Raw genomic sequence first — 26,613 nt, 5'->3', positions numbered from 1 at the left:
CGATTTTAAATTCCCATTTAAATTATCCAACTGGAAAATATTAATTTCAAATTTAGTTTAAATTGATGTTTTGTGATATACTGATTTTCCTCGAATTTTAGTCTAACATCTATCTTTTCTGTATGTATGTGACCGGTTCGGTTATATGCGTCGCTCGTCATGCGGCAGCGATCGGATTGGCGGGAGGGGATTTTCTTGGGATTCAAGCTTAGCACGCTTCGGCTTGTTTTCCCATGTCCCAATTGATGTCAAAGTCATTGAATAAATTAGAAAATAAAAGAATGGTTAATTAATTATATTAGATAATTACATATACATAAATTTATAAGTTAACACCTTTAAAGTCTTAAAAGCTTTATTCAAAATATGTATATCTTGTTGTTGGCAGTTGGCGAATATGTGTTTCCATTTACAATAATTCGATTACCGCTTTTGATTTTGGATTCTTTAGATTATAATAAACTTTGCTCTTCCGGTTAACCCCGGTCACGGTCCCGATCCCAGCCACCAGCAGCTTGGCTACTTCCTTGCCAGATTTCTTCCAGATATGGAAATTTGCTACGCATATGCCAAGAAAAACGAATGAGAGGATGCGTTCGTTCCGCTGCTCGTTCGGCGACTCCTTCCCAGCCAGCCAGCGCCCATCGACCATTCATCAATTCATTCATGAACAAAATCGAGGGTTAGTGAGTGGAGTGTTTTACTCCTTTGTTTACTATAGACCCAAGACGCGTAGTGCGAGGCGAGTAAAAGTAGCGGCAGGAGGCGCAACGTAACCCAGTCCCCGAAATCAAGGTGGAGGCGCAAAACGAAGAAGTCGCCAAGGCGAAGAAGGTAAAAACGAGAGAAAAGGAAGAAAACATCTGTCGCCGGGCCAGCATAAAGAAACAATCCGGTTGCAAGCTGCAACATTGGCTCAAAAACGATTCATGGCACAGAGAACATATGATTGAGTTGCCCGAAAAAAAAGATGAGAAACAAAAAACCAAAACGCACCTTTTGTACGAGTATTTTGAGGCAGCGGCACCAGCAGCTGCCGTCTGTTGTCGCTGCCGATGTCGCTGTCGGTGCATGGATGAGTCGCAGTCGCAGTGGCGGTCGGAGGCAGAGGCAGAGGCACAGTCAGAGCTGAGATGGGGACAGGGACAGACAGCCTGTTGATGAGCCCACAATGCACACATGCTCCATGCTCCATGCCACACGGTGTTGCCGTGTCTTCCATAATGATAAGTCGTAGTTGAGGAAGCCGGCCGACACATTAAATTTGGAGTATTGTCGCTGGGCAACAGCAGCAGCAGCAGCTGCTCGTGGGGCTTAGGAACCCCGAGCCTAAAGAGGTAACTCGAGTGGCAAAAGTTCAGATAGGTCAAGTAAGCATTGGGTTGTCAAAATATTTGGGGATCGATAATGATTCCCGAATCCTGACAAATTGGGTGTTCAAAGGAACATCAAGTTATGATTTTACAAAATATTCCCATTCCCTTCCACTCTACGTTTACACTTTTAGTACAGAAAACTAATCAATTACAATTCTGTAACTAAATAAGTTGAAATAATAGCTACAGTATGCTCAAATAATTTTCATTACGATTGCCTAAATATTTATGCTGGCATTTCGTGTCCTTGAATATGAACATATGTTGGCAATGCTCTCAGTATTCGCTATTCAAACCCAGGCCAGAAACAGCGGGCAGCGATGTTCGAAGTCCTCCCAAGGTATATAGGGCACCAAAACCCTACCTGCCTGTTGCGATACCGTTAAAAAACGTACTTCACCGAAGAGCACAGCAAAGAAGAAAACGAAAACCGAAGACAAACGTGCCACATCGGGCTCGTTCGTGCCACATTCAAAATTTGTGCGTGGAATCGAAAGGACGTTCTGCTCCGTCGCTCCGTACGTGCTCGCTCTCTTCTCTCTCTGTGCGATTCGGTGGTATACGACCTTTTTGTTTGCCTCGTTTCGCGCCACCAACCCACCCCCGGCGGACCCAGTTACAGTTACGTTGGGCAACTAAGGTTACAGCTCGAGTTACCGTTAGTTCTGTAGTGACGTCAAAGGCCGACGAGGACGTGTGTCAGTGCGAAAAGCGTATCGAGGAAGTTGCAAGTGTCGCCAAAATGTCTGCCAACAACCATCACCAAGTGGAGCCAGCCGCAGCAGTGGCCACCGCCCAAAAATCCGCCTCCTCGGAATACCTGAAGCGCACCTGCCTCATCTGCGGATGCCACACGAATCAGACCATCAATATCTACGAGCCGCGCTCCGGGCCCAACATAGTGCAGTTGATCCAGGCGAAATTCAAGTTTCAGGTATGGAGTATGGATTTTTCCCATCTAACAAAAATCGATTTTTGTACACGGCTCGTCAGATGAGTCATCGTCTTGCAACAACAGCATGACAGCAGCAGCAGCAGCAGCACCGTTACAACGTCCTTCGGCAAAAGTTCTCTGCCTCTTGTATGTGTGGTGTGTGTTGTGTGGGAGTACGCGTGTGTGCCTGAGAGTATTTGCATGTGTGTGCGGGTTTTTGGGTTAACTTTGGGGATGAACTCCACCAGAGGCTGGGGCTCAGCAAAAGGGTGGCACGACAAGCCGACAGGCCGACAGGTAAAGGTAGCTCCCACAGCATCCCAGCGCTCTCCGAAAGTTTTCGCTGTTTTTCCGCTCTCTCTCTCAAAGTGCACATCCTGTCGGGGACAACAGGAGCAGCAGTACGGTAGGAGCAGCTGGTGCATTTCCCTTCGGTAATTGGACACTTTGCATATGCCGCCACTTAGATCGATCCGGTGCCTTTCCCATACTCATAATTCCCAACAGCTTGTTCTAATGTGCGATGGGAATGAAAAGTGGAACATGGAAAACGATCCTTGACCCGATCCTTGGTTTATTTTCTGTGGAAGTGAGTTTCGGGTATTGGATTACACAAATACACTCTCCTACCTGTTTCCGAACCTGCTCAAGGGCTGGGGGCAGTGGCAGATGCAGATGCACGACAATTCGTGCACTTACCAGTGGGAAGGAGAAGCCGAGGAGCATTGATTGCTCCAATTTCTGCGGGCAGTGAACGAACCTTTCCCAGACCAGACCCTTTCCTCTCGCTATCCCTCTTCAACGGCAGCTGTATTTGCGACTCAAACTCAACCTCAACCTCAACACATCAGGGTTCCAGTGCTTCCCTGCTGCTGGCTGCTTTATCGGTTCCCTCTTTGGGTTGTGTGTTTGTTATTTTGGCATATCAGCTATTGAATACCTGAGGCTGTGTCTGGGTTTTATAGTGTGTGTGCACTTCAACGAAAATTACCGAGTGATTTTGGGTTAGACGGAACTATGTACACACATACATATGTACATATGTACGCTACACGGTGGTGGTTGTGTCCTGAACAATGCCAAAAACCTGAAAGAGATTCCGGTCCCGAAAATGGCGCAAATCCAAACAAAAGTTCTTAGATATACCTATCCCTATCCCTTCCACCCCATAAAACAAATAACTTCTAAGAAATTCTTTTGGATTTCGATTCTCTGCATTTCCCAGCAGAAGCCTTAAAAAGGAGCCACAGAGTGCCCAAAACAAAACAAAGCCCGAACTAGTCTTGCCTCCTATTTGAAGGTCTTCGTCTACTCTGTTATTTCTGGGGCGCATCTTTTCTAGGGTTTCTTAGATATGGATTAGGATTCCCCAAGTATCCTACTCAAGCACAGGAGTATTTTTGAAGTGGTTGCTAAAAGATTGAGGTGGGAACCCTATCAAAATACACTTTTAAACATTGTAGAAGCCTGAAGTTTAACTGCGCTTAAGATATTTAGCTAGATCATAATAGAAATCATCCAGTAATTCTCATGATCATAGGAGTAACTGCCATGTGTCCACTACTCACAGAACCTCCCTCTCTTCTCACCCTTTAAAAAAAAACCGTTAAACATACCCTGTGGCTTTGCCCTCGAGGATCGTTGATTGCTTAGAGCCATTGTTGCGAAAGCATATACCACCACCTGCCGCGATCGTAGCGTGGCAACCAGAACTCCACCCGCACCCTCGTAAGCCACCCTGCCGCCGCTTGAATTCCGGGAAACCCAATTGAGACCGTTCTCTAGCGTGTGCTGTGCTGGGACAATACTCATAAAGCCCTCAATGACAGTGCTATAAACTTCAGTTGCAATCAGTTGTCTGTTTGCTCCTTACCGCTAACCTCCACCGCCTGCTGCCTCCATCTCTCTCCCTCCCTCTCTCTCTTTGCTACCTTCTCTTGTCTCCCGTCTCCTCTGGCTCTGGCCGTGTGCGTGTGTGGCTGCCGGGATGCCTGCTGCTGTCTGGATTGCACCTGGCCTGCAATTTGCATTATTATACCGTTTACACATGGCTCTTGGAGCACACCTTTTCAGGTCCGAGCAAAGGTAAACAGGGATCGACAATCGCTCCTGATCCTGGCTCCCTACAGTACCCCTTCTACCCTTCCTCCCTTATCTAATGCGCCGAGCAGCTGTCGCGCCTGCGCGTGCCTAATGCCATAGTTCTCGTTCACCCAGTTCCCGGCGCGGTTCCACTGCGATTCGACGGGGCGCGTGGCCGTTGGAGAAACGGGTTTGCTTCTGGCTAACCGAATATCCCTTTGGCTTTGACTGGTTTTTGGGCCTTTTGGGCCAGCTGCTGCTGCCGCGGCCGCTGTTAATGCTGCCTGGGCTCTTCTGGGCGCAATGGTTTCTTGGGCAGGTGCACGAAATTATTGATACCCGAGGAATGTTGGCCCTTGGGTAATTAATATGCCTGGCCTGCTCAAGGCTCGCCTGGCAGTCGCTTCAAAATTGATATGATATTTTTTGCACCTTTGACTGCAGATACATAGTTCTCCACGGTTCGGTTCGAGCTCGAGCCTCATTAGTGGTCACTCGGAGAGCGATCACTAAGTGCATAGGCGTATCGTAATTTTCGAAAGGTTTATTCTGTGGTTATGCTTGGCTAGAGGTGACAGGACATGAAATGGGGAGGACTAACGACACTTGGGTTACCAAACATTCTAGGATTACAAATGGTTGTGCAGCTCGACGATGAATCGAATACGAGTATCGATCTATTTACAATCTATTATCTTTCAATGTCTCACCCGCATTCTTCTTCTCCAATTACAGCCCCTCAATGAGGATAAGTTTCTGTGCTTCAGCTGCAACAACTGGCTTATCAATTGGCACTCCCTGCAGGCCCTCAACAGCAACGATGCCGACAGCCAGAGTCAGAGCCCCTCCGCCCAAATGGGCAACAACAGCAGCGGCAGTCTATTGCCGCAAGAGAGAGCGCGTCGGATGGGTCGTCCGGTGGCCTATGTGCAGCCACAGGTACGCGTTAATCCCCGGTCTCAGCCTCTGGTCCGCGTCCAACCCCAGCCACAGCCCCAACAACTGCGAGTACGCGTCCAACCTCAGCCGCAGCCCCAACCACATTTTCAGCAGCAGCCTTTGGTACGAATCCAGCCCCAGGCGCTGTTCCCGCAACATCCCCAACCCCAGCCACAAGCACGTGTGCGCGTACAGCCCCAATCCCAGCCAAGGATTCGAGCCCAATCCCGGGTACGAGTACAGCCCCGATTACGCGGCCCGAACCAGTCACAGCCCCGTAACAATGTCAATCTTGCTCCGGCGGCCATCACCTACAGAAAGAAGAGTAGCAGCAGAGGCTTTGGGTCCGTCGATGGTATGAGCAAGATTCTCCGCCAGTGCTACCTGGAGAGCGTCAAGTTCTGGTCGCAGCCAAAGAAAATAACCCAACAGTCGCTTAATGACCACCTCCGACAGTTCCAGGAGAAGAGTAATCTTCTGGGAAAGGTGCAAGGTGTGGCGCCTCGGCGGAAGCCAGCTGTGGTGGCCATGGAGAGGCCAGCAGCAGGTGCCACTGCTCACCAGTTAACCAATGAGGACACCTTACCACCGGCACCGGCAGCGGCACCGGATGCGGCACCTGCTCCGACTTCAGCTCCATCTCCGACATACCAAAGATTCGCCCAGCCGAGTGTCGATGGCAAGGTGGTGGCCATGTTCCGACGATTGGGTACCACGCTCAGCAGAGAGAGCTCAATGAATGGGGAGAATCCATCAGAATCGTCAGCACCCACCACATCAACCGCATCTCCACCTCCCCGCCCTCCGCAAATAATGAGCCCCTCCAAGCAGCGACCGCGCTGGACGCGAACCCTCGACGATGATGAAGTCCTGCTGGAATTCGATAGCGTCATATCCGAGGTCCTACCAGCACCAGTGGCGTCATCATTGACAACATCCCCACCGCCAACCACCGCAAGGCGATGCCTCAGCTATCCAATTACCAATGAAACGGAGGAGGACGAAGATGGGCAAGGGCCAGCAAACGAGTTAGAGGAAATGGAAGTGTTACAGGAACAGGAAGTGCAACTGGAGCTGGACGAGGAAGAGGAAGAGGAGCCGCAGAGCCACGACGAAGAAAGCAGCGTGGAAATTTCCCACCAAGCCAGCCTAGAGCATTCTGGCCTGCGGCTGCCCCGAGGTCTGAGCATCAGCCTGATCTAAGGGGGCAGACCGTAGTCTACGCACACACGGGTGTGGGTATCAGTAGGAGTAGGGTCCCCCAAGTGGGCCGAAAACCATCAAAAGAATAGTCAAATTGAATGCACAAAGCATAAGTATATTAATAGGCATTAGCTAATGTCGTATCTATAGTACCTTGAATTATTTTAATTGATAGTCAATATATGTATTAGCGCCTGATTGATCGAAAGCAGCAGACAAAATACCTAAGAATGTTAAGTTAACGATGTGGAAAGCTATATTTAAAATATATTAGAGTTAATCAACCTCCACTACCCATCAACCCACTTCCCAACAAGCCAATGTAGTTGAATTTGTGTCTTTGCCCCAAAAGATAAAGTATTACAAAATATGAAAGAAAAAATAAAAGTACTTAAATAGCACAACAGCAATCAAAATTTACATAAATCTTTGTTTTTTTGAAACTATTTTCTTTTAGATATTTCGGGGATTTTTGCACTAACATTATTTATTCAAAATTAAAATTACAGCCTAAGATAACAGAACTGCCAGACTACTTGAACTCTGCGATCAGTAGCGCCCCAGCGGCGATTTCTAGAACTATTTTAATTTTGTTGCATACAATACATAGCTCGTTGCTGCGAAATTGCAGATGGCGCCAGTCGCATCCCCGGCACCAGCTAGCATCTGATTTTTAAAGTGTGCTGTCAGGCGCAAACAGCTGCTCTTCCTAACAGTGTGCTGTTATAAATGGATGTTACTGGATTGAAATGCCGGCACCTTGTTGAGAAGACCTTCAATCAGCTATTGCTGGAGAGCTAACCAAGATTGAGGTGAGCGAAATGTCGGCAATTCCAATTTCCCACTTAACAAACGGCGTATTTCCAGTTGACCATGGTCCAGGCCGATCCTCCGATTCTCTAGTCCGCACAGGCATCAAAAAGCGTACCATATTTCATATTACGCAAGTGCAATCTGTGTGGCAAATCTTTCAGATACATCATAAATCTCTATCGCCACAAGAAAAGAGATCACGGCCATCCAGAGCATTCAAAAGGTGAGACCTCCGAATCATTCCAGGAAAACACAAAAGTGCACCGTGGCCGCACAAGACAGTTCCAATTTGGAGTAAATAGATCCCTATTAAAAATGCATGCAATTTCAGACAATCGTACAAGCCCATAATGTTGCTTATCAAGCACATGCCAATTAACTGCCAATCCAATCCCATATCCATCCATATATCGATACATATAACATTCAGCATCCCTAATATTTGGTCATTAGGTGTCCTTCCTTCGTATATATTGTTCTAGAATGTGGTACCAACAGGTATGTGGTGTACCACATAAAGATTCTCCAAGCGTGACTACGATTCCGCATCTGTCGGTTGGGCTAGGTCAGTAATGATTCACCCACAACTGCGGCATGCTTTTGCAAAAAAACAATTCTAGAGACGCAGTCGATTTCGGGATATTCCCGAATATCATTTTTATGGCTTGATTCTCAGAATTATAATTTGCTTTCGCCTCATGTACAAAGAATAGAATTGTAATTTCGTTTTGTGATTATTTTAGTGGACTCGTATTTGTTTTAGTTAGCCAATTGCGTAGTGAGAACGAACGTGTTGAGGTCAGCATCGATCGTCGCGATGTTTGTGCAATTGAGACTGAAAAATAAAAGTACGCACAGCTGCCGCACCGCACACCTCATTCATTTTGGCATTACAATATTATATCAATGCGAACCGAGCCGAACAGAAATGATGACTGACGACATGACTGGCAATGTTAATAATGTTGTGCGGAAATTTCTACGCGCACTTCAAGTACGAAACGCTTAATTGAGACTGAAACTAAGGTTGCTTTTATTTATAAATAAATATTGTATCAGTTTGTCCTGAACTTGAAGATGACTTGGCGCTACATCGCACAGAGCAGAGCAGACAAGAGATGAGCGGAGGAGCGCATGCGACTGCCGGAAGTAAAGCCCCATCGAGTATACGCAGTGTGGCCGTGTAATGTGGTTAAATTTCTTAATGCCACCGCCAAATGACGGCCAAGGTTGAGGCAGGCACCACTTGCCACTCGGCACGTTCTACGTACTGCCACCGATCTGCCACAGAGGCCGGCATTGAAGGCTTTGAGACATTTTTAGCCACCTCAAGGATGCAATATCTTGCCAAAAGTGTAGACCTGGCTAAGGTCAGGCAGCATCGGCATCGTCTCCAAATGGAACGAAATCTGAGAGTCGAGCCAGCAAATGTCAGTTCAATACACATCAGATTATGTCATCCGTGGGGCAGTCTCCAACTCCCCACCAACAAAATGGATGCCATGCCCGACTCGTTTTTTATAATTTACATCATTTATTTTTAGCAGAACCCACACAGGTCCATCAAGATCTGGATGAACCCTTGCCATTAAGTTGTTCTGGAAAATAACCCGACTGGTTTCTCATTTAACTTTCAGTTTTCCTGTTTTCGGTTCCTGTTTCAGTACATTTAATTAGCATAAATTTAAAAGGGAATTTAGCAGCCTCCTGGCAGGAAGTTTAATCATCAGATCACATGAACCCGTGCTCTGTGATTACTCTCCCAATTTGGCTGGCTATGGATGTGGCTGTGGCTGTGGATGTTATGCAAGCGGTACGCACAACACGCTTCCCGTTGCCCACCGGCAACCATGCATCCGTGGCACGATGGGATCTAATATTGGGGCTGGCCTGCTTCTGGCCCACGCGGTGAAAAATTGTGCGACAATTAGTTCAGGCATGCAGGCAGCCACTGCCGCTGGCCAGGCTTCCAAACGGGTTTCTTCTTGGCCCGGAGAGTGGGAGTGGGCGGCACTGCCCGATGCGTGTGTGCAAAAATCCCATATATCGTACACGAGTATACCTATGGAAATTGTTTAATAAATCGAAAAATGAAGCAAAAAATTAACTGAAAATTGAACAACAAATACCTTGGAACCGCAAAAAAAATACACACACAAATCGCACGCACGGCAACGATTAAGATACGAGTGTGAGTATGAGTATGAGTACGAATATGAGTATGGGTATGGGTACTCGAAAAACGGCTCCAGCGGCAGGCAGCGGTCGCAGCAGCAGCAGCAGCAGAGGCAGTAACAATGCTAACGGCCGCTTTATGAACAATTATGAACCGCGGGCGAGTTCGGATCCGAGTTGGGGGCGCATGCGTCACGCTTTTTGCGGCGCTCGCTCGCTCATGTCACTTGCGTGAAGACAAATTTTTTGGGCAAAAAATCAGAAATTACGAATATTATTCAGTATAATTCAAATTGTTGCTTTCACAGGCAAGGCAGACTGGTTGAGATCTGCTGTACGAGTACCAGTATATTGTGTGGCTATTTCGTTTTCGTTGGCCTAGTTACCTTCGGTTCTCGAGTGGCGCGAATTTCAATTTCGCTTTCAGTCTGGGGGCTGCCTTCGATTGCGCAAGATTCGGTTCGGTTCGGTTCAGTAAATGATTTGGCAAAAAGACAGCAAATTGCTGGCTAAGCTCCATTTCAAGTTCATTATTGTAACAATGGACTTAATAATAATGCCCATACGATCACCGGGGCGAAAAAAGCGATGTTTTTGTTCAAATATATTTATTTATGGTTAACACACATATAATACGAGTATAATTTATTGCAATGCTTCTGTAAGAAATCAAAATTAAAAGCTAAAAATGAAAAATATTTTTATTCTCTCCTGTAATAGTCCGTTTTGCTGTTTCCTCCATCTCCATGCGAGAGGACAATCAAGTCTAAGCCTAGTAGATACACATATAGATAATCATTAGTCTAACTATAGCTACAACTGAAAAAAAATATTAAAATGGAAAAAAAAAAAGATTTAGTGGGGGTTGGTGGAAAATGTGGAGCTGTAGTTCCTCTTGCCCAGCGAATGATTAATCTATGGACCTGAGACTCTAATCAAGTTAATTTTGCGAACCTTTCTCCAACTCCAACATCCGTATTATGGCCACATTTCTCGAACTGTTTTTTATGGCAGCCACTCGTTATTCCACTATCCTACATCTAAGCTAATTAAGTTTTTTTTATTAACGATAAAAAACACTAGTAAATCTTCATATAGATTGGCCATAAAGTGTGTCAACCCATTAGGAAATATGTATCTAATGGTGTATTTATCTTCCTATATAAGTAGTCAACAGGTTATTAAATAGTTTGTGAAAACATAACGATTGATATAAAATATGATTTATAGAACCTACCAGCTATCAACTCAACTTAGTAATGCATTAAGAACCCTTATAATAACCAAGAATCGTTCCTCTGATCTTAAAGTATTGGCAGCGTTGCGTAAAAGAATGATATATATGGATTATAGATTTGATCTTGGGCAAGAGAACTCCACATTAACTACCCCAAGACCCCATGAACTTTGAAGGTAAACTTATGAACTACAAATTCGATTACTATCCTAAGTTGGGCTATGGACTGGGGGCGTGGTTCGGAACGGAACGGAATCGGATCGTGTGAGTGGGATATATAGTACATACATATTACAGGGTGGACAGCATCACAGTGTACAGCCATTAATTTCACAAACTAGTACGAGTACGAGTAGTAGACAAAGAGTTCCCACTAAAAGTAATCAACAATTCCCCCCACTCAGCCGTGTGTTCTAGTTAACGGGGGACACGTCCTGGCCGAACTTTCTAGCCCGCTGTCCGAACCCCTTGCTCCCATCCGGACCTATGGGAGTGCGGACGAGGCTCTCAGCAGCCCGCTGTGCAAAGGATCCGGACCTGGAGCGTGGTGATCCGTCCAGAAAACTGCCAGTGCGAGATCGCGGTTGGCCGTCGTATACATCGCCACCCCCATGTTTGTAATTGCTCAGGAAGCTGCCAGTGCGAGACCGTGGCGATCCCTCAAACTCCGATCCAAAGGAGTAGCGGCGATCGTAGCCAGAGTCCGTGGATATGCGACGTCCTCCAATGTACTGAGCATTGTCGTAGGCCGCCAGCTTGTTGCTCAGCTGCTGGAAATTGTTGGAGTAGCGGCGGGGCCACACCTGGTAGCCGCCCCCTCCTCCACCCACCATCTGATCGGTGGGGATCGGCTCGCGCTCTATGTTGAAGTCGTTGGAGGGACGACGATAGAACCCATTGTTCTCGCTGGCGTTCGAGAAGGTGCGCTCGAACTGCATAGATCCGTTTGAGAAGCGACGCTCCCCGCTGTTGCCCTGGCAGCTGCCATTCGAACAGACGGAGGTCTTGCGGTATGCCGTGTCCGCCTGTCCAAAGTCCGAGACTCTCCTCGAGCAGGGACAGCTGTCCGAGCAGTTGGAGTCCCGCCGCTGAGGAGCACCCGTCTCCGAACAGTTGCTGGTCCTGCGTGATAGTGGGGCATTCGCCTCCGCGCTGTAGTTCTGATCCGAGCAGTTTGACAGGCGGCGCTGCAGGCTGCTCATGCTGGACACCGGATTACTGACACTGGGTGGTCCGACGACAGCAGAGGGCGAGGGCAACGCATCGCCCAAGGCAGCCGCCGTGTTGGCTGAGATGGTCGACGTATTACTGTACCGTCTGGGTGCATAGGAGAAAAAACCAGCCGGAGCGCTCTCCTGGCTCCCGATGCTGCCCCTGGGCTGGTAGTGCTGATAGGGATTTCCGTGGCCGCCGTGGAAGTGTGGGGCTGCCGCCTGGTAGAAACTCTGCTGGAAATCCGAGTTGTTGCGCTTGAGCTTGAATCGCAAGTCTGGCACGGTCTCGTGGCCGGAGAAGCTGCCGCCGCGGGACCTTTCGTAGCTGGCATCGTTGTAGTAGCGGTAGTTCTCCACCATGCGGGCCACGGGTGCGGCGACCTGGATGACAGCCGCCTTCTTGCCCGTCTTCTTCTTGGGGGCCACCATTTCGTAGACCTGGAAGGGACCGCTCAGGTGGCGAGCGTCGCGGGCGGAGGAGGACTCTAGATACTCCACCAGTGCGCACTCCTTCTGCTGCAGCTCCGGATACTTGTTCATGAACTGACGCACATCCACAGGTATGGCCATCCCTGGCTTGAGGATGCGGATCAGGGCGATCTCGCCGCATCTAGAGAACAAATCGGAGACCTTTTCGATGGTTAGTTTGTCCATAGGCAGATCGCAGGCCACGATGGTGCGCGAGGGCATCGTCTCGTCGAAGCTGGGCAGAGCGTCGATGCGTCGCACCTTTGTTCCCTGGTCGTTCAGCTCGATCTTCCTGGACTTGCGACGCACTGCATCCCCAACGGTTTTCCACTCGCGGGTCAGCTGGCGGACACGCTTAAAGCTGGAAACCAGTTTCAGGCTCACGTATCCCTCCTTGTTGCGCCTCACGTGCTTCAGCAGAAAGGCATCCTTGAGGATACTCTCGTTGGAGAAGTAGAACTCCACGGCGTCCGTGATCTCTGAGGCCAACTCCTCGCTCGGAATAAGAGAAGGATCCATGTTGTCAATTTCGTTGGGCAGTTGAGATGTCGCCTCCACCGGCTCCATTACCTTCTCCACCACTCTCTCCTCTACCTCCTTGTCCTTCTTCATGGAGAGAAACGAGCGGTGCTCCCTGCGAGGCTCTGGCACGGGAGAGTTGGCGGGGGCCACAGCGGGTGGCGGAGAAGTGTCCATGGTAAAGTTCGGATGGAGGTAGATGTTGTCCATCTGGTGCTTGCGGAACTTCTCGAGATTAGCCTCGCTGAGAACGGCCGGAGGTGTAGTTTGCCGCTCGGACAGATCCACCTCGTGCATGATGTGGTTGTCCACAGCCAGGGGCTTCAGCTCATCGTCCTCCTCCGATTCCTCGGAGTCGCCAATGGAGGAGCCCATGCCCACATCCACGAGCAGTTGGTCGCCGTTTGGCGGCGACATTGGCGGAGCACTGGGCGAGGTGTCCTCCGAAAAACTTCCCCCACTGCTGCCCAGCTGGGAGTCCAGCGATTCCATCTGGCGTAGCAGTGCCTGGGCCGAACGTTTGGCGTGGAAACGCAGCAGCTTCGAAGGCAGCGATGAGGAGAGTGGCACTATCGCCTGGGAGCTGCAGCAAGGTTGTTCATCTTCGTCTTCCCTCTGCCTCACCTCGGCTGGCGGATCCCGGGGCCTCATCACGGGCACAGCTGTCAGAATGGGAACAGCTGGCAATGGAATTGGTGCTGGCATTGGCGCTGATGCTGGCACGGGACTAACAACGAAAATGTGCCCCTCCTCGCCGGCATGGGGCGCCTTCACCGCGTACGCGTGCTCGGTCTCCTGGGGATTGCTCATGTTGATCGAACGACCTTGGCTGATGCTCTGAGATGTCGTTGGCACTCCAGCAAAAGCTATTGCGACTGTTACTCTCTTATTCGGCAGCTTCTGCTGTCTTTCTTTTTCGACTCTCTTATTCCGGTAGCAAGCTTCTGCTGCCAGTCTCTTACTCTCTAATCGCTGCTCTAAACTCTAAGCGCTTCGTTCAAGTCTCTCTCTTGATCGTGCTATATTTCTCGCCGCAGCTGCTTCTCTGTCTCTCTTTCACTTTCACTTTCAAGTTCAGTTGGAAAAGCTCTCCTCACCCTCGAGATGCACTTACATTGAAAAGTCAAATTGAAATGGGAATGGAAATGGAAATGGAAGCGGGGAGCTTTGTCTGCATTTGTGTAACTTTTGCCTCTTTAACTAGCCGTTCATTGAATGAAAGTCAGCTGTTCAAATGTTGTCGTTGTTGCTTCTGTTGCTTTAGTTGTTGTTTGCGTAATGTTGTCTGCAACGTGCTCGGAATTTGTATATTCGGGGAGTTTTATTTCATTTTATTTCTTTTTCTAGGCCGCGCTTGACACCAATTGCCAATGTTGTTCAATAAAAGTTCAATTTACAATTTCGAATGCGTTTTGGGGAATTTTTCCCGTTCCGTTTTATTTAGGATATTTGTCTTGTTTTAGATTTTGTAATTGTTGTTACTGTTTTTGTTGTTGTTGTTGCCCGTTTCCTCACTAATTATTTCCGTAAGGTATTCACCGAAAACAATTTATAATTTTTGCGTTCAACTTTCTGTTTCGCACGAGAGTTTGATTGAGTTCATGCAACGCTGCAACGCGGAGATCGACTGAAATTGCAAATTGATTTGAGGTCGGTTAAATACCCTCTGCTTTCGTCTCGATTTTTGTTCATGCTTTTTTCGTGTGTTGGGGCTTACAGCGGCCGCCGCAGTGGCAGCGGGCAGCGGCAACAACCACATGAGAGGGAGACGGCGACGGTGACGGTGACGGCGACGGCGAGCAGCGTTATTGAGAGTCCAAGTACGCACGATAGCAACACCAACAACAATTGGGTGCCGAAGCTTTTGATACCCTAGCAGATCGATGCATTTATCGATTTCAATTGATTTTATTAAAGCTATCAAAACACACAGGCCAATCGGCTGGTTCATCAGAAAAATTTAAGTTTTTCGGCACAAACACTGACAAAACGACCAATGTCAGCTATTTGAAACATATATTTTATTATTTTTGGCCCACTTTGTATATACAAATTTAATGTATTTTTCAACCAATTCTTTCTATGTCCCATTGTGGGAGGAACTACGACCACTGCCCCACCATTGGCAAATTAATGAATATTTTTTTATGGCCATTTCGACACGTCCGCTAATTCTGATTAATATATCATAAATTATATATGATCTCAGTACACACTATAGGGTCGGAAATCTATCCTTATCTGCTTGGCAAACATCTGCTCTATATCATTGTACCGTCGGCAAGCGTATCTCAAGCAAGCAGGCAGCCGCCTGGGAGAGAGAGAGAGAAGGCAGCAGAGGCGCAGGCGTCGTCGACAGCGACAACTTATTGGCAACACACACGAAACTTGTTGCGTTGCCAACAACAAAAACAACAACAAAAGGCAACAAACACCGACAATAACAAAAGCAACAACAAGCGGTGCGACAATCGTATTTGCTCAATGCATTTGTCAGCTTTTTGTTGTTGCCCGATTTTTTATGAATTTTATTTCTTATTAAGTGTTCTCTGTCCCACACACACACACACACAGACAAAACACACTGCTGCGCACACACATGGGTACACAATTCGAGGCACTTCCGATTTGCATTGATCGTTCGCATTTTGCGAAAATTGGGAAAGTGCTTTTCGTTTAGCAATAGTAAATGTTGATAGCAGTGATTTTGTTGCTGCTGTCGCGACATCGCAGTGACCTCGTTGCAAGCACACACAATTGCACACTTGCTATGCAACATGCAAGCTTACAGTCGGGTCCAGGTCCAGCAGCACTCTATTCACCCGTATCTATAGGGGAAGCAGGAAGGAAATGGCACGCTTGAGGGTTAGACACTCGAGGCAGAGTGTCCAGTGGAGGAGAGGCAATCAATCAATGGCAGGGGCGCTGCCGGTCCGGCCAGTTCCGCCTAGAACCACTTAATCTGTTAGGGGTGTCCTCCCCAAATAGTTAGTGGCACTGCAGCATTCGAGACTCGCATCTCATTTATTCTACGAGTGCAGCGGCTGGTCTCTGCTCGGCAATTTGCATGTCAAGTGCAAGTTCAAGTGCACGACTGTGTTCTCTCGGCTTTTGCTTTGCTGTGGGGGAATGATTTCAACCATTATATCATCGAGTTCATGCATATGGAAATCTAATCCTTTTAGCAGACCGGACCCCACTTTTATGAAACATTCTGTGGCACTGTCGTCTTTTTATTGCATCAGCCCCGCTGGTGCCCATGCTACGAGTATCTGGTGTTTACTTAACAACGAAAACTGAACTGATAAAATTCAACAAGAATGCAAGGAGGCGCAACAGCCGTTTGCAATCCAATTATAAGGTAAATAAGGTCTATAGTGCCGATGCGGCGGCTGCTACTGCAAGTGCCGGCCAGGCCAGGAGGCGTATACTTAATGTAAGGTCAAATGGCCATCGAATGTTCATTAATTTGCCAATTGACGACAAGCATTTCATTTCGGTTGGAGTGGCAGTGGCACTGGCACTGGTCGTGGTCTCCCCCAACAATTTGATTTGCCAACAAGTAAATTATGTTGCCGAAAAAGCAACAAAAACCTAAGACCAAGACTTGCAACCTTGCGGTAAGAGACACAGACACACTGGCACACAAAGCCACAATAATAACTTTGATTTCTTATTGTTTGTTTGCTGCTGTTGCTGCTGGTAGCACAACAGAAATGGCAAATGATTTATTTAATAAAAATAAAAATATGATTATGTTTCTTTCTGCCGTTTGGCAGCCTCCAAGCGAGAGGCGTGTCCATCTGAGATAGATTAATAGAGCTTTTGATTGTTTGCCAGAGCTCGAGTTAATCCAGGAAGTGGAGATACACATTGAGGTAGGTCAACGGAGGGTGCAGGTGAAGGCGGGGGCGCGTAATCAGGCGGACTCCAAATTGCCTCTAAAAGCCAATTTTTAAGCCTTATGCTGCATTGTTGCTTGTTTGCTTTGTTCACGCATTTATTTGCCTTTATTTAGCGTTTACTTTACTTACTTTTTGCACTTTTTTCGACACGAGCCCGAGACGAAGTTGTATGCGCGTTCAGGGCCATCGATCTACAACTATAGCTACGGTATGGTATGGTTCGATCTGCTAGTGATCGGCGCACATTAGCAATTGTTGTTAGCAGAAGTTTGTCCTTCGGTTGACATTTTGCACGCGTTTTTCGATGTTGAGCCTACGCAAAGGTTTCCACTGAAATTTGAAGTGTTTGGAGATCGATTAAGTGGGCGGGAAAGAGGCTGGGCAAAAGTCTAAATGGTATTTGACAGCTCTGACTTTTAAGCAATTTAAATATATTTTATTTCATTTCTTTTGCATCCACCAACTCCCTGTTTTCATCAATTTCAATCACGTTGCATGAATCAACTCTCCAGCTCATTAGATTGCATGACACTAGGCAGCCAGACAATTGGCAATCAGCAGCCTCACCTCACCTCAAGTTCAATGTTGCACAGCTGAAACTGTTGTGGATGCTGCATAAATTACGGATATTATGCAAGTGAATTTGATGAATTATGATCCTTAAGCTTTGCCCCGCTCAATCGATTTATGCCTGCCAAAAGTGGGTCACGAGAAGGAATACAAGCTCTCGCGCACGCGCACGCACCTGGATTACATAACTCAGAACCTTTTTTTATTTCGTTCGGGAAAACAGGTTCAGGGCAAGGGCATTGCAACCTTCGGATGCACGATCCTCGTTTGTCTGCAAGTTGCAATCACCACCACCTGTATATAGGGCCAGGCAGCACTGACCCGGTGGCATCCACTTGAGATTGTGGTGCGAAACCAGTTCCGAGTCCGAATCGAGTGAAGTCAAGTGCCTGCAACGAGCCCAGGTTTCGGCACTTCATTAAGGAAGCCTCCACAGACAGTGCGACGGGGGCAACCTTGGCAGCGGCTGATGCCGATGCTGCACAATTTTAGTTTTGGGCTTTTCGGGTTTTGGGGCAGGAAGACAACGCCGCCGCCGGCCATCGGCATCGGCATCGCGATTCTCAGATGTAACAGGTTGCGTCCAGGCGGTGGTCAGTTGACGACCTCCACAATTGGCGTTACATATTTTATATAGTTTTCATTCCATTCCACCGCACGCTTTTAATTAAACTCCATCGTTCAAAATGGAAATCGTAGAGTGCTAGTGGTGGTGCTAGTGCGAGTGCGAAGTGCGATTTCCCCTTCTCGAGCGACAGAATTGGGTTACAAATGTCTCAGGCTCGAGAGAACAAGCCTGGGCCTCGCACTTTTCAGCCCCGAATCCGAATCCGAAATTGTTGTGCAATTAAAATTGCATTTTGGTGCCGCAAACGTTTTGTGAATGCCTCCAGTCAGCTGGAGTCGCCGCCGACCACAGAGTCGAGTCTGTGGTGCGTGCAACGCATTGGGGCAGGGCCGGGCATGGGCAACGCCTGTCTCCGTGTGGGTTGGTCTATGGTATGTGCAAAATGTTATGGCCATAATGAAATAACCGACATGATCATAATGTACGGCACGCGGTTGAAGTTAGCCCAACGTTTATTGCCCCTGCAACAAATCTGTTGGCAACAGAAAGGGAGCTCTGATCTATGAAATTGAAGAATTATTCCAACAATTCTCAACAGTATTCAATGCATACGAGTTCCCGTTAGACAATACGTTATTAATCTCTATCAATAGCTCAATTATTGCTCAGATTCTGATCCCACGAACATTAAGCCATTAAAATTCTACCCGCATTTCATAATGAAAACGGAAGCAGAGTTTCCAGACATTCGACACTGAAAATGTTGAGTAAACAACACATAAATCTGATCGAAACGTTAAGGTTGGTTATGGCACTGCTCAAAAATATTTATAATTGGAAGTTTAACTGAGGGGTTAGGAGTATGGTTATCTTTGAGTACGATAATCAAAGTAATGCCAATGCCCTGGGTCTGGCTCTGGATCAGGCTCCGGTTGCGTGACTCAGTTTGTGGCTGCCTCTGTCCAGCGATTTCTTCTAGCTGCATCGTGATTAATCTGCATATATATTTCACTGAATATATCTATATGAATATGAATATCGTACAGCATATGTACAGCGGCGGTGGCCTTCAGAATATGGCAAACAAACAACGCGACATTAAATTATGCGCCTAGGCCTATTATTTTATGCAATTGATAAATTGACAACGAGGTCCGCTCACTTTTTTCACATTTCGTTGTAGTGTTTTCGCAGTGCGTGCCAGGTCGGTCTCTGGCCCCGCCCACCTCAGCATGGCCCCCTGCACCTGGAAAATGCCTGGCAACTTTCATATCGAGTGAACTTTTCGCCAACGTTTGTCATTCGGTTTCAATGTCAAGGTTGCTGCCACCTATACATAGTGCACTTATTGACTTTCAATTAGCTGAAGTCGCAGTTGTAGTTGCAGTGGCCGTTGCATCCTTGTAACCACACACAGACCGAACGGAACAAGTCGTGTCTGGGTCTGGGTCTGGTGCATGCCATTAGGCAAATGAGCTGGCGATTATGCTTCATTGCGTGAAATGTTCTGAAAGCCCACACTGAGAACCAAGAAAAGCCGCAGTCTGAAGGCAATTTGTCGCACTCAACGCACTTGCCGATAATAAATTCAATGTGGAAGTGTGAGAGGGGTGTGGAAATATCATTGAACTCGCGCCATGTATTTGACAAATTGCATGAGATATTCAAATATGTATGTCTGTGGAAAGAATGGGCCTGAGTTTCAGCCAAGGCTGTGCGCGATAGGCATAAATCATTTGACTCCAACTGGAGAACTGGAGAAGTGGAGCCTGGACAAGACACTACAGACATTGTATGTGGCCTGGGAATAGGCGTTTTCTTTTATTACTTATCAAGAATTTAAGATCTTGACCGATTGTTAATCATTCAGACATATTTGAAATGTTTTTGGGCGTATGAGCGATGCCGAGCCCTGTCTCATTTGCGAAACTTGCATTTCACCTTTCCGACTTCCTCTGGGAATAGCAGCTCCCGTGAATCATTAACCATAAATTGAGTGCTGTTCATTGCCTCGATATGGTCACGCCAGCACCGAGCGGCATCATCATCATCATCCACATGACCTCAATTGTCGCGCGCTAGTCGCGACTTTTTGGCGTGATTTTGTGCTGACAACCTTGGCCTTAGAACAAATCATTATGATGGAAAAACCGATATAATAGTATACGACTGGTAAATACATATATCTATGGCAATCATCTAACGGCAGTTGATCAATTTTCACAGCTACAGCAGAACGCTGAAAATCTATTAACAGGGGAACACAGGCGCCCAACCCCAACCCACACACAGCGATCGCGCTGACATTGCAAAGCTAAAAATAAACTTTAGAAAACGAACAATATGCAATAATACAGACTACCGTTAGGCCCGTGCCCGTCTGGGGCGGCTGCTAGATTAATTGCACTTTGATTGCGGGCCATTGCAATGCCAGAGCGAGGGAGCGAGCAAATCGGAAGCACAAAACACTAGTAAGCCGCATGGAAATCGCGCTGCAGTCGCTGGAAGCAGTCGAGGCGGAAGCTGGCTGGCTGCACCGCGTCTCTGACGTGGAGATCGGATCGACAGTAAACACACGTGGAATGAACTTTAATGCGTGGGTTTATATTCGGGATTGGGCTTTCGTAGTTAAGTGAGTTCAATAAATACTTACAGGCTATTTTAAACATGTGTAACACAATCTTTAGTTAGCAACTACATAATACAACTTATCGAACAGTAGGCGCAGGCGCAGGCGGAGGCGGAGGCTTAGGCGTAGGATTTAGGCTTAGTCGAAGGGGGAGGCGGTGGCTCTGGCGAAGACAGAGGCCCGCTTGCTAGGCACACGAGCAGCTTTTCTCGCAGGAGACGCCGCCACAGGAATAAATACTACAACTTGAGCTGCTTTTTCACCTGCTGCCGCTCCTGTTTGCGCTCACGCTGCTGCAGGAACTCCCGCCGCAGCTCACTGGACCGCATCTCCAGGATGCAGTTAAGCTTGCTGTTGATCTGCTCGGCTGTGTGGGTGTCAGTGTCGAAGTCGTAGTGCTTAAATCGAATATTGCTGGTCATGAAGAAGCCGAAAGAGTTTCCCGGACTGCTTGGGGAGTGGGCGATCCCGGCACTGCTGCTGCCCGTGCCCGTGTTTAGCGTGGTCACGCTGGCATTGATGGGCGCCGAGGTGCAGCCGGAAGGCAGGGAGGAAGAGGAGGAATTTGACTTTAGCCAGATACGAAGCAGAGCCTTCAGGTGGCGCCTCTCCACAATCTCGCAATGGGCCACCAAATCGATGGGCGTGGAAACGGGCTTTTTCTGCGGCCAGAACTTGGCATTCTTATACTGGTCGATCTCGATCCTCTCGCCGGAGATGCCCAACGTGACGTCGGACTTGAAGAATCGCTTGTCGATGATGTTTAGGCGGAAGCTGCGATGCATGGGTGCCTCCAGCATATCGTTGTGATTGAGCAAGCGCTTCTCGTACTCCTTGACATTGTCATGCGGACTGTCATCTCCGTCTCCGTCTCCCTCTTCGCCTCCGACTGCTCCTTCACCTGGATCGGCTGCTCCTCCGTTTAACGTGATATTCTTCAGAGCCCTTAACGCTGCATCGGCCAAAGTGGCCTTATCATCCTCGGAGGTCATCGATTTGTTGCCCAGCTGTCCGGGGTAGTCCACCCTGGTGACGGGCGCCAAGGGACGCCGCTCTGCGAGAGTCAGGTGCGAAAATCCAAACTTTGAGCAAGGCTCGCGATTGTCTAGAGGCGGGAAGTCTTCCATGTCGTCGTTGTCCTCGGTCATGTAGAGGCCATAGTGCTGCAACGATTTCAGTGGCACATCTGGATACTGCAGGGAGGTCTTATAGCAGACGAAACCAATCACCTCCTGGATCTTGGCAGTGGAGAGCACGCAGACCTTTAGGGGATAGTTGCGGTCTGGCTCTGGCAGCATGTTTAGATAGACATTGATGCGCTTCGTCTGCATGCCCACCTGAGAGGTGCCATCGAAGCGGGCGAACTCGATGAACTTGTTTTGCGTCTGCTTGGGGCTCTTCGCCAGTTGCTCCGTCAACATGCTCTGCACCCCTTCGTCGGACAGCTCATCATCGTTCGCCTTTTTCTCCTTTGGGATGGTTGGCTTGATATTTGGTATTTCCTTGCGCTTGAAGAAATCTTTGTCGTCGGGCGGCTGCACTTCCTCGTTGTAGTTAATGCTCTTGATGCGCGCCGCCCTCCTCTTGGCAATGTCCAGTTTCTCCAGCTTTTGGGCAGTGTTGGACCGAAAACGGTGCGCCCCCACCTCGGGGTACATCTGAATGTCGAACGAGTGTGTCGACATGTCCTCCTAAATAGAAATTCATTAATTAATTAAAAATAGGTGCATAGTTACGTTCGTTAATTAAGGCCAGTCGAAAGCAGATCTAGACGAAAACAAATTTCACACGCCCCGTAGTCTGCTCCAATCGCTGGATTATTTGATATTACCTCATCATCGCTCAGGTCCAGTCCGGGGTAGCACATAAAGTCCACTTCCTGCATTGGCGCATCCGGATGCCGTGTATTTCTGTCCGGTAGTGCACTGGCCAGCGGCGGCTTCAACGGTCTCCGCCTGTGAGATTCCACCCCAGCCGAAGAGTTGAATTTTCTCAAATAATGCTTTGGCATGTCATCGCTCAGCATCACGGTCTCGCACATCCCGGTGTCGTCGGTTGAGATGAAGGAGTTGCGTATGTGGGACAGCAGCCAATGCTGGTTTGAGTAGGTGGCCATGTTTGAAGACAAATGGTTTTATTTTTGTAAATTACTTTTACTTCTATTTATCTCTGCATCGAGCAAAATACACTAGCGCGTCCCACAAACTGTGAACCAGTGACTTATCGCAGGTATTTTTATATAGCGCAGTCACGGCTACCACACTGTACTTAAACAAAGTAGTCCATGACAAAAACCATATATAATTGAACATTTCGCAATGAACTAGATGTAAAATCTGAATTTTCTATGCATTAGATAACCATTACAAGTGGTCCAGTAACAAACGATTTCGATCCAGAAGTGGCGTGGTATTTTTTCGGTATTTTCTTCGGCTGCTGTGGTCACACTCTTGCCCACCATATGACTTTTTCCAGACGCGAAAATTAGACAATTTCAGATTAGTTTCAAAGTAAGTTTTCGCGATGTTCTCGTGCACAGACTGCAATTACAGTATGCTCAACTTTTTCAGTACACATAACTGCATCGCCTCAATGTTGTAGCAAGGGTTAAAATGGCGGGCATCGAGGTTGAATTCGACGAGACTGCGGTCAATCAGTTTAGCTGCAAGCGTTGCGACCGCGTAAGTATCTTCATGAATTGGTATATTTCCTAAACTCACGAACGATTTCTTACTACAGACGTTCAAGAGCAAACGCGACCAGACCCTTCACCGCCAGGAGGTTCATAATCACAACAAAACTACCTATGAATGCAAGCTTTGTGCAAAGAGTTTTTGCAACTCGGGCAACCTGGATCGCCATATGAAGGTGCACAACGACGTGCGGCCGTTTGTCTGCAACATATGCTCGAAGGCGTTTGCCCAGGCAGTCAACCTTCAGCGCCACTTCGCGGTCCACAGTGGCGAGCGGCCGTTCACGTGCAACTTCTGCAACAAGTCCTTCACGCAGCAGAGCAACATGAAGCGCCATAAAATGACACACACCGGTGAGAAGCCGTTCCGATGTCAGCGGTGTGGGCGCTACTTCTCCCAGCTCGTGAACCTTAAGAAGCACAAGCTCGGACACCTCAACGCCAAGCCCTACCAGTGCAATTACTGTGAAAAGGGGTTCACCCAGCTCTCAAACTTCAAGCGTCACCTTCAGTCGCACATCAAGGAGGGCGTGGACGTCGATGTGCCTGCGTCGATTCGAGCGGCGGCGGCCCTGGCGAGGGAACGTCTCGAAGCGGAGCAGAAACCGTAAGGAATCTACGACCATCCTACTCCCAAGTACTAATGTATTTCCCTCTTTCAGGAGTTTCTTTGAGTGCATGGTTTGTCGAGCTATTTTCGATACGTTCATTGACTACGAGAAGCACGAGAGCAAATGCAATGAGGATAATGAGCGGGCCGCACTAGAGGTCAATCAAATGTCCCACATGCATCCCGATGACTATTTGCCCATGAAGTTTGCGGTGCCCGACCTGGACACGCACGAGATCATAATCGAGACTACACATTAGAGTTGCGATAATGATAGACACACGGTCATAATTACAGAAACAACCACACACAGAGCCACACCTACACCTACACATACAAATAGCAATGAAAACGCGTCTGGAAAATTGTAAAAACCATTGCATGAATTATTCATACTATATACCATATGCTGGCCAAACCAACCTAGTTCTCCACTGAAATACAGCAATAAATGCAGTAAATATACTTAATATATGAGTATATTATCAGTTTTTGTCTGCTTAATCAGCCCGATTTCTGTTTACATTGTATGGGGATAATGGATGATGGCTGCTATGGCTTTAGTAGCTCTAAAAGCCCTTAACTACACGGTTTATGTGTGATTTTATGGCCCATATGATTTTTGCTGAATTTCATTGTCACATCATTAAACGGAATCGCTCGTGCGTAAGTTCCGAACATGTGCAGTGCGTAATATGTCGCTTTAATGGAACATTTACTGCAGCTGTAAAATTCTCCTCCCTGGCAAACATTCTTGTGTCATTAACATTGGAAAAGACTCTCCTTAAAGGCACGAAAAGTCAATCGCAACGCAGAGAGATGGTTAAAGAGAGATATCTGCCATAGCTGCCTGACAGGGCGGTAATTTATACATATGTTCCACTGATTTATCCTATATTCTTGGTTATTTGATTGAAAATAATTAAGGGCACGTTCCGGACTTGTTTACAAGCCACCAGCAGCAGAAACCACAGGAACCATACATGGAACCATAATTGATCGGAGAGTCGTTGTTATCAGCACCCGGATGACAGCCCTGGGCCATGCATGTCCTTGGGCGCTCTGGCTCTCCTCGTTTTTGCTGCTGCAGCGCCAGTAAATCAAACTATTTGTACCTCTCCTCTGCTACTTTCGCTCTCCGGGCAATAATATTTCATGTTCACATCGTTGTCCTGCTACATTATCCCTCTTTACCCACACGTATATGCTTGTGGATTGTGTGTGCGTTCAATTGGCTCGACTCGCCACTGCCTGGAGCCTCGGACTAATAGGTCCACATTTATTAGGCTGGCCAATGTCATTTGTTATAAATTTATTAGTGCCACTGCCTGGCGAGTTCTCAATGCTGCTCTCATACCTACATACATACATACATATATGTTTCCGTTTTCATGGCTTGAATGTCCGTTGCAGATTTCCCCGAGTGTGTTTTTAAATGAAATCAATAGCGGGTCCTATTCGCGGACTCTATTGGACTGTACTTTTTTTTGTAGCACAAATATTTGTTCACCGGGATTGTATGGCCATAGCCGTTCGATCCCCCCATCGGTCGTCATCGGTTATTTGGCCAACGCCGCGCAGCATGCAAATAATCAAATGGGGATGCACAAACATTCAGAAGGGACTGGTGGTGGCAGCTGTGACCTCACAATGCCCAAGGCAGGGGTAATGAGTTCTGGGTGTCATGAAAGTTGACAAAGACAAACAGAGACCAACATTTGTGGACACTTGAGGCATGAGACGCCTGAAGATAGGCAACGGAATTCGTAACGTTTGTGGCATTCAATATATTCCGCAGTTTTCAACTTTAAACGGTTAAGTTACGCCCTAAAGTTGCTTAGAGCCGCTGTTAAAAACACTTTAAAGCCAATTTCCTTTTGAGATATTTTATGCCAACGTCCACGCACACCACAGGGAGGAAGGACAGCCCGCATGTCCTAAATTGATTTGGCAAATGTTCAGCCATCATCATCATTATCAGCTATGGCTTGTTTGGTGGTGGCACTGCCGTTCCAAGTACAAGTAGAAACCGCAAAATGGTAGCCAAGTCAACGGCAGTCACTGGAAGAAGCCACAGAACACTAGCTGAAAAGATGTTCGGTGCTCCTGTGTCGGTGTTCGGGCTGGCATCGCTTTGACGTTAGTGGCCACACATTATGGCCGCCAAGTTGCTGCCAGCGACAACATCAGAGCCAGCTACCAGACCCACATGGAGCAGTCGTTTTGAGGCAGCGACAGACACACGTGAGGGGGGCGTATCCAAATGCAATCGACCAAGAGCACTGCGGTTTTTGCACTCTAATATGCCACAAAAGTCTACCATAATTGAGTTTTACATGCCCCGATGCAGCAAACCTAACAAAACCGATTGCGTGTTGGTTCTGTTATTTTCTGCTTCGGGCCATCGGTGCGGATGAACTATAATTAGACATATGGCAGACGGCAATTGAATTTTATTGCAGCAGAACAACAGAAATAACGGCCATCCGAACAGATACGAGAATCCCCATTCGATTGTCCAAAGTATGTAAACAGATTTCAATAGAATCTTTTGGATCTGGGAGGTACATACATACATGTGTGCGAAATCTATCCAAATGAAGTCATTGCTTCTCCAGGATATTCGTATTTAGGAGTATTTGATATGTTTTTGCCTTTTGTATTGGCCTTGTATTTTGC

The 26,613-nt window shown here is 47.5% G+C and overlaps 4 protein-coding genes across 4 annotated transcripts; 2 read left to right on the top strand and 2 right to left on the bottom strand.

The window, feature by feature from the left end:
* Positions 1 to 1,831: 1,831 nt before the first annotated feature.
* LOC117188154 (protein phyllopod-like) lies at positions 1,832 to 6,954 on the top strand. Its single transcript, XM_033391564.1, has 2 exons — positions 1,832 to 2,310; positions 5,128 to 6,954. The coding sequence occupies exons 1-2, from the start codon at positions 2,119 to 2,121 to the stop codon at positions 6,532 to 6,534; spliced, it is 1,599 nt and encodes a 532-aa protein (XP_033247455.1). The 5' UTR covers positions 1,832 to 2,118; the 3' UTR covers positions 6,535 to 6,954.
* Positions 6,955 to 10,127: 3,173 nt separating this feature from the next.
* On the bottom strand, positions 10,128 to 14,601 carry LOC117188286. Its single transcript, XM_033391865.1, has one exon. It carries the CDS (start codon positions 13,768 to 13,770, stop codon positions 11,173 to 11,175), a length of 2,598 nt encoding a protein of 865 aa, XP_033247756.1. The 5' UTR covers positions 13,771 to 14,601; the 3' UTR covers positions 10,128 to 11,172.
* A 5,985-nt stretch (positions 14,602 to 20,586) lies between these two features.
* LOC117188090 (stress-activated map kinase-interacting protein 1) lies at positions 20,587 to 22,835 on the bottom strand. Its single transcript, XM_033391417.1, has 2 exons — positions 22,464 to 22,835; positions 20,587 to 22,323 (listed from the first exon to the last, which is right to left on the bottom strand). The coding sequence occupies exons 1-2, from the start codon at positions 22,746 to 22,748 to the stop codon at positions 20,872 to 20,874; spliced, it is 1,737 nt and encodes a 578-aa protein (XP_033247308.1). The 5' UTR covers positions 22,749 to 22,835; the 3' UTR covers positions 20,587 to 20,871.
* A 197-nt stretch (positions 22,836 to 23,032) lies between these two features.
* Positions 23,033 to 24,406, top strand: LOC117188091 (zinc finger protein 271-like). The gene is made up of 4 exons (XM_033391418.1): positions 23,033 to 23,142; positions 23,203 to 23,313; positions 23,372 to 23,931; positions 23,987 to 24,406. Exons 2-4 carry the CDS (start codon positions 23,245 to 23,247, stop codon positions 24,192 to 24,194), a joined length of 837 nt encoding a protein of 278 aa, XP_033247309.1. The 5' UTR covers positions 23,033 to 23,142; positions 23,203 to 23,244; the 3' UTR covers positions 24,195 to 24,406.
* Positions 24,407 to 26,613: the final 2,207 nt, after the last annotated feature.

The sequence above is a fragment of the Drosophila miranda genome, chromosome 3, assembly GCF_003369915.1.
Source record: "Drosophila miranda strain MSH22 chromosome 3, D.miranda_PacBio2.1, whole genome shotgun sequence".
Classification (NCBI taxonomy): domain Eukaryota; kingdom Metazoa; phylum Arthropoda; class Insecta; order Diptera; family Drosophilidae; genus Drosophila; species Drosophila miranda.
Note: the sequence above shows the minus strand (reverse complement) of the source record. Positions and strands in the feature narration are given on the sequence as shown.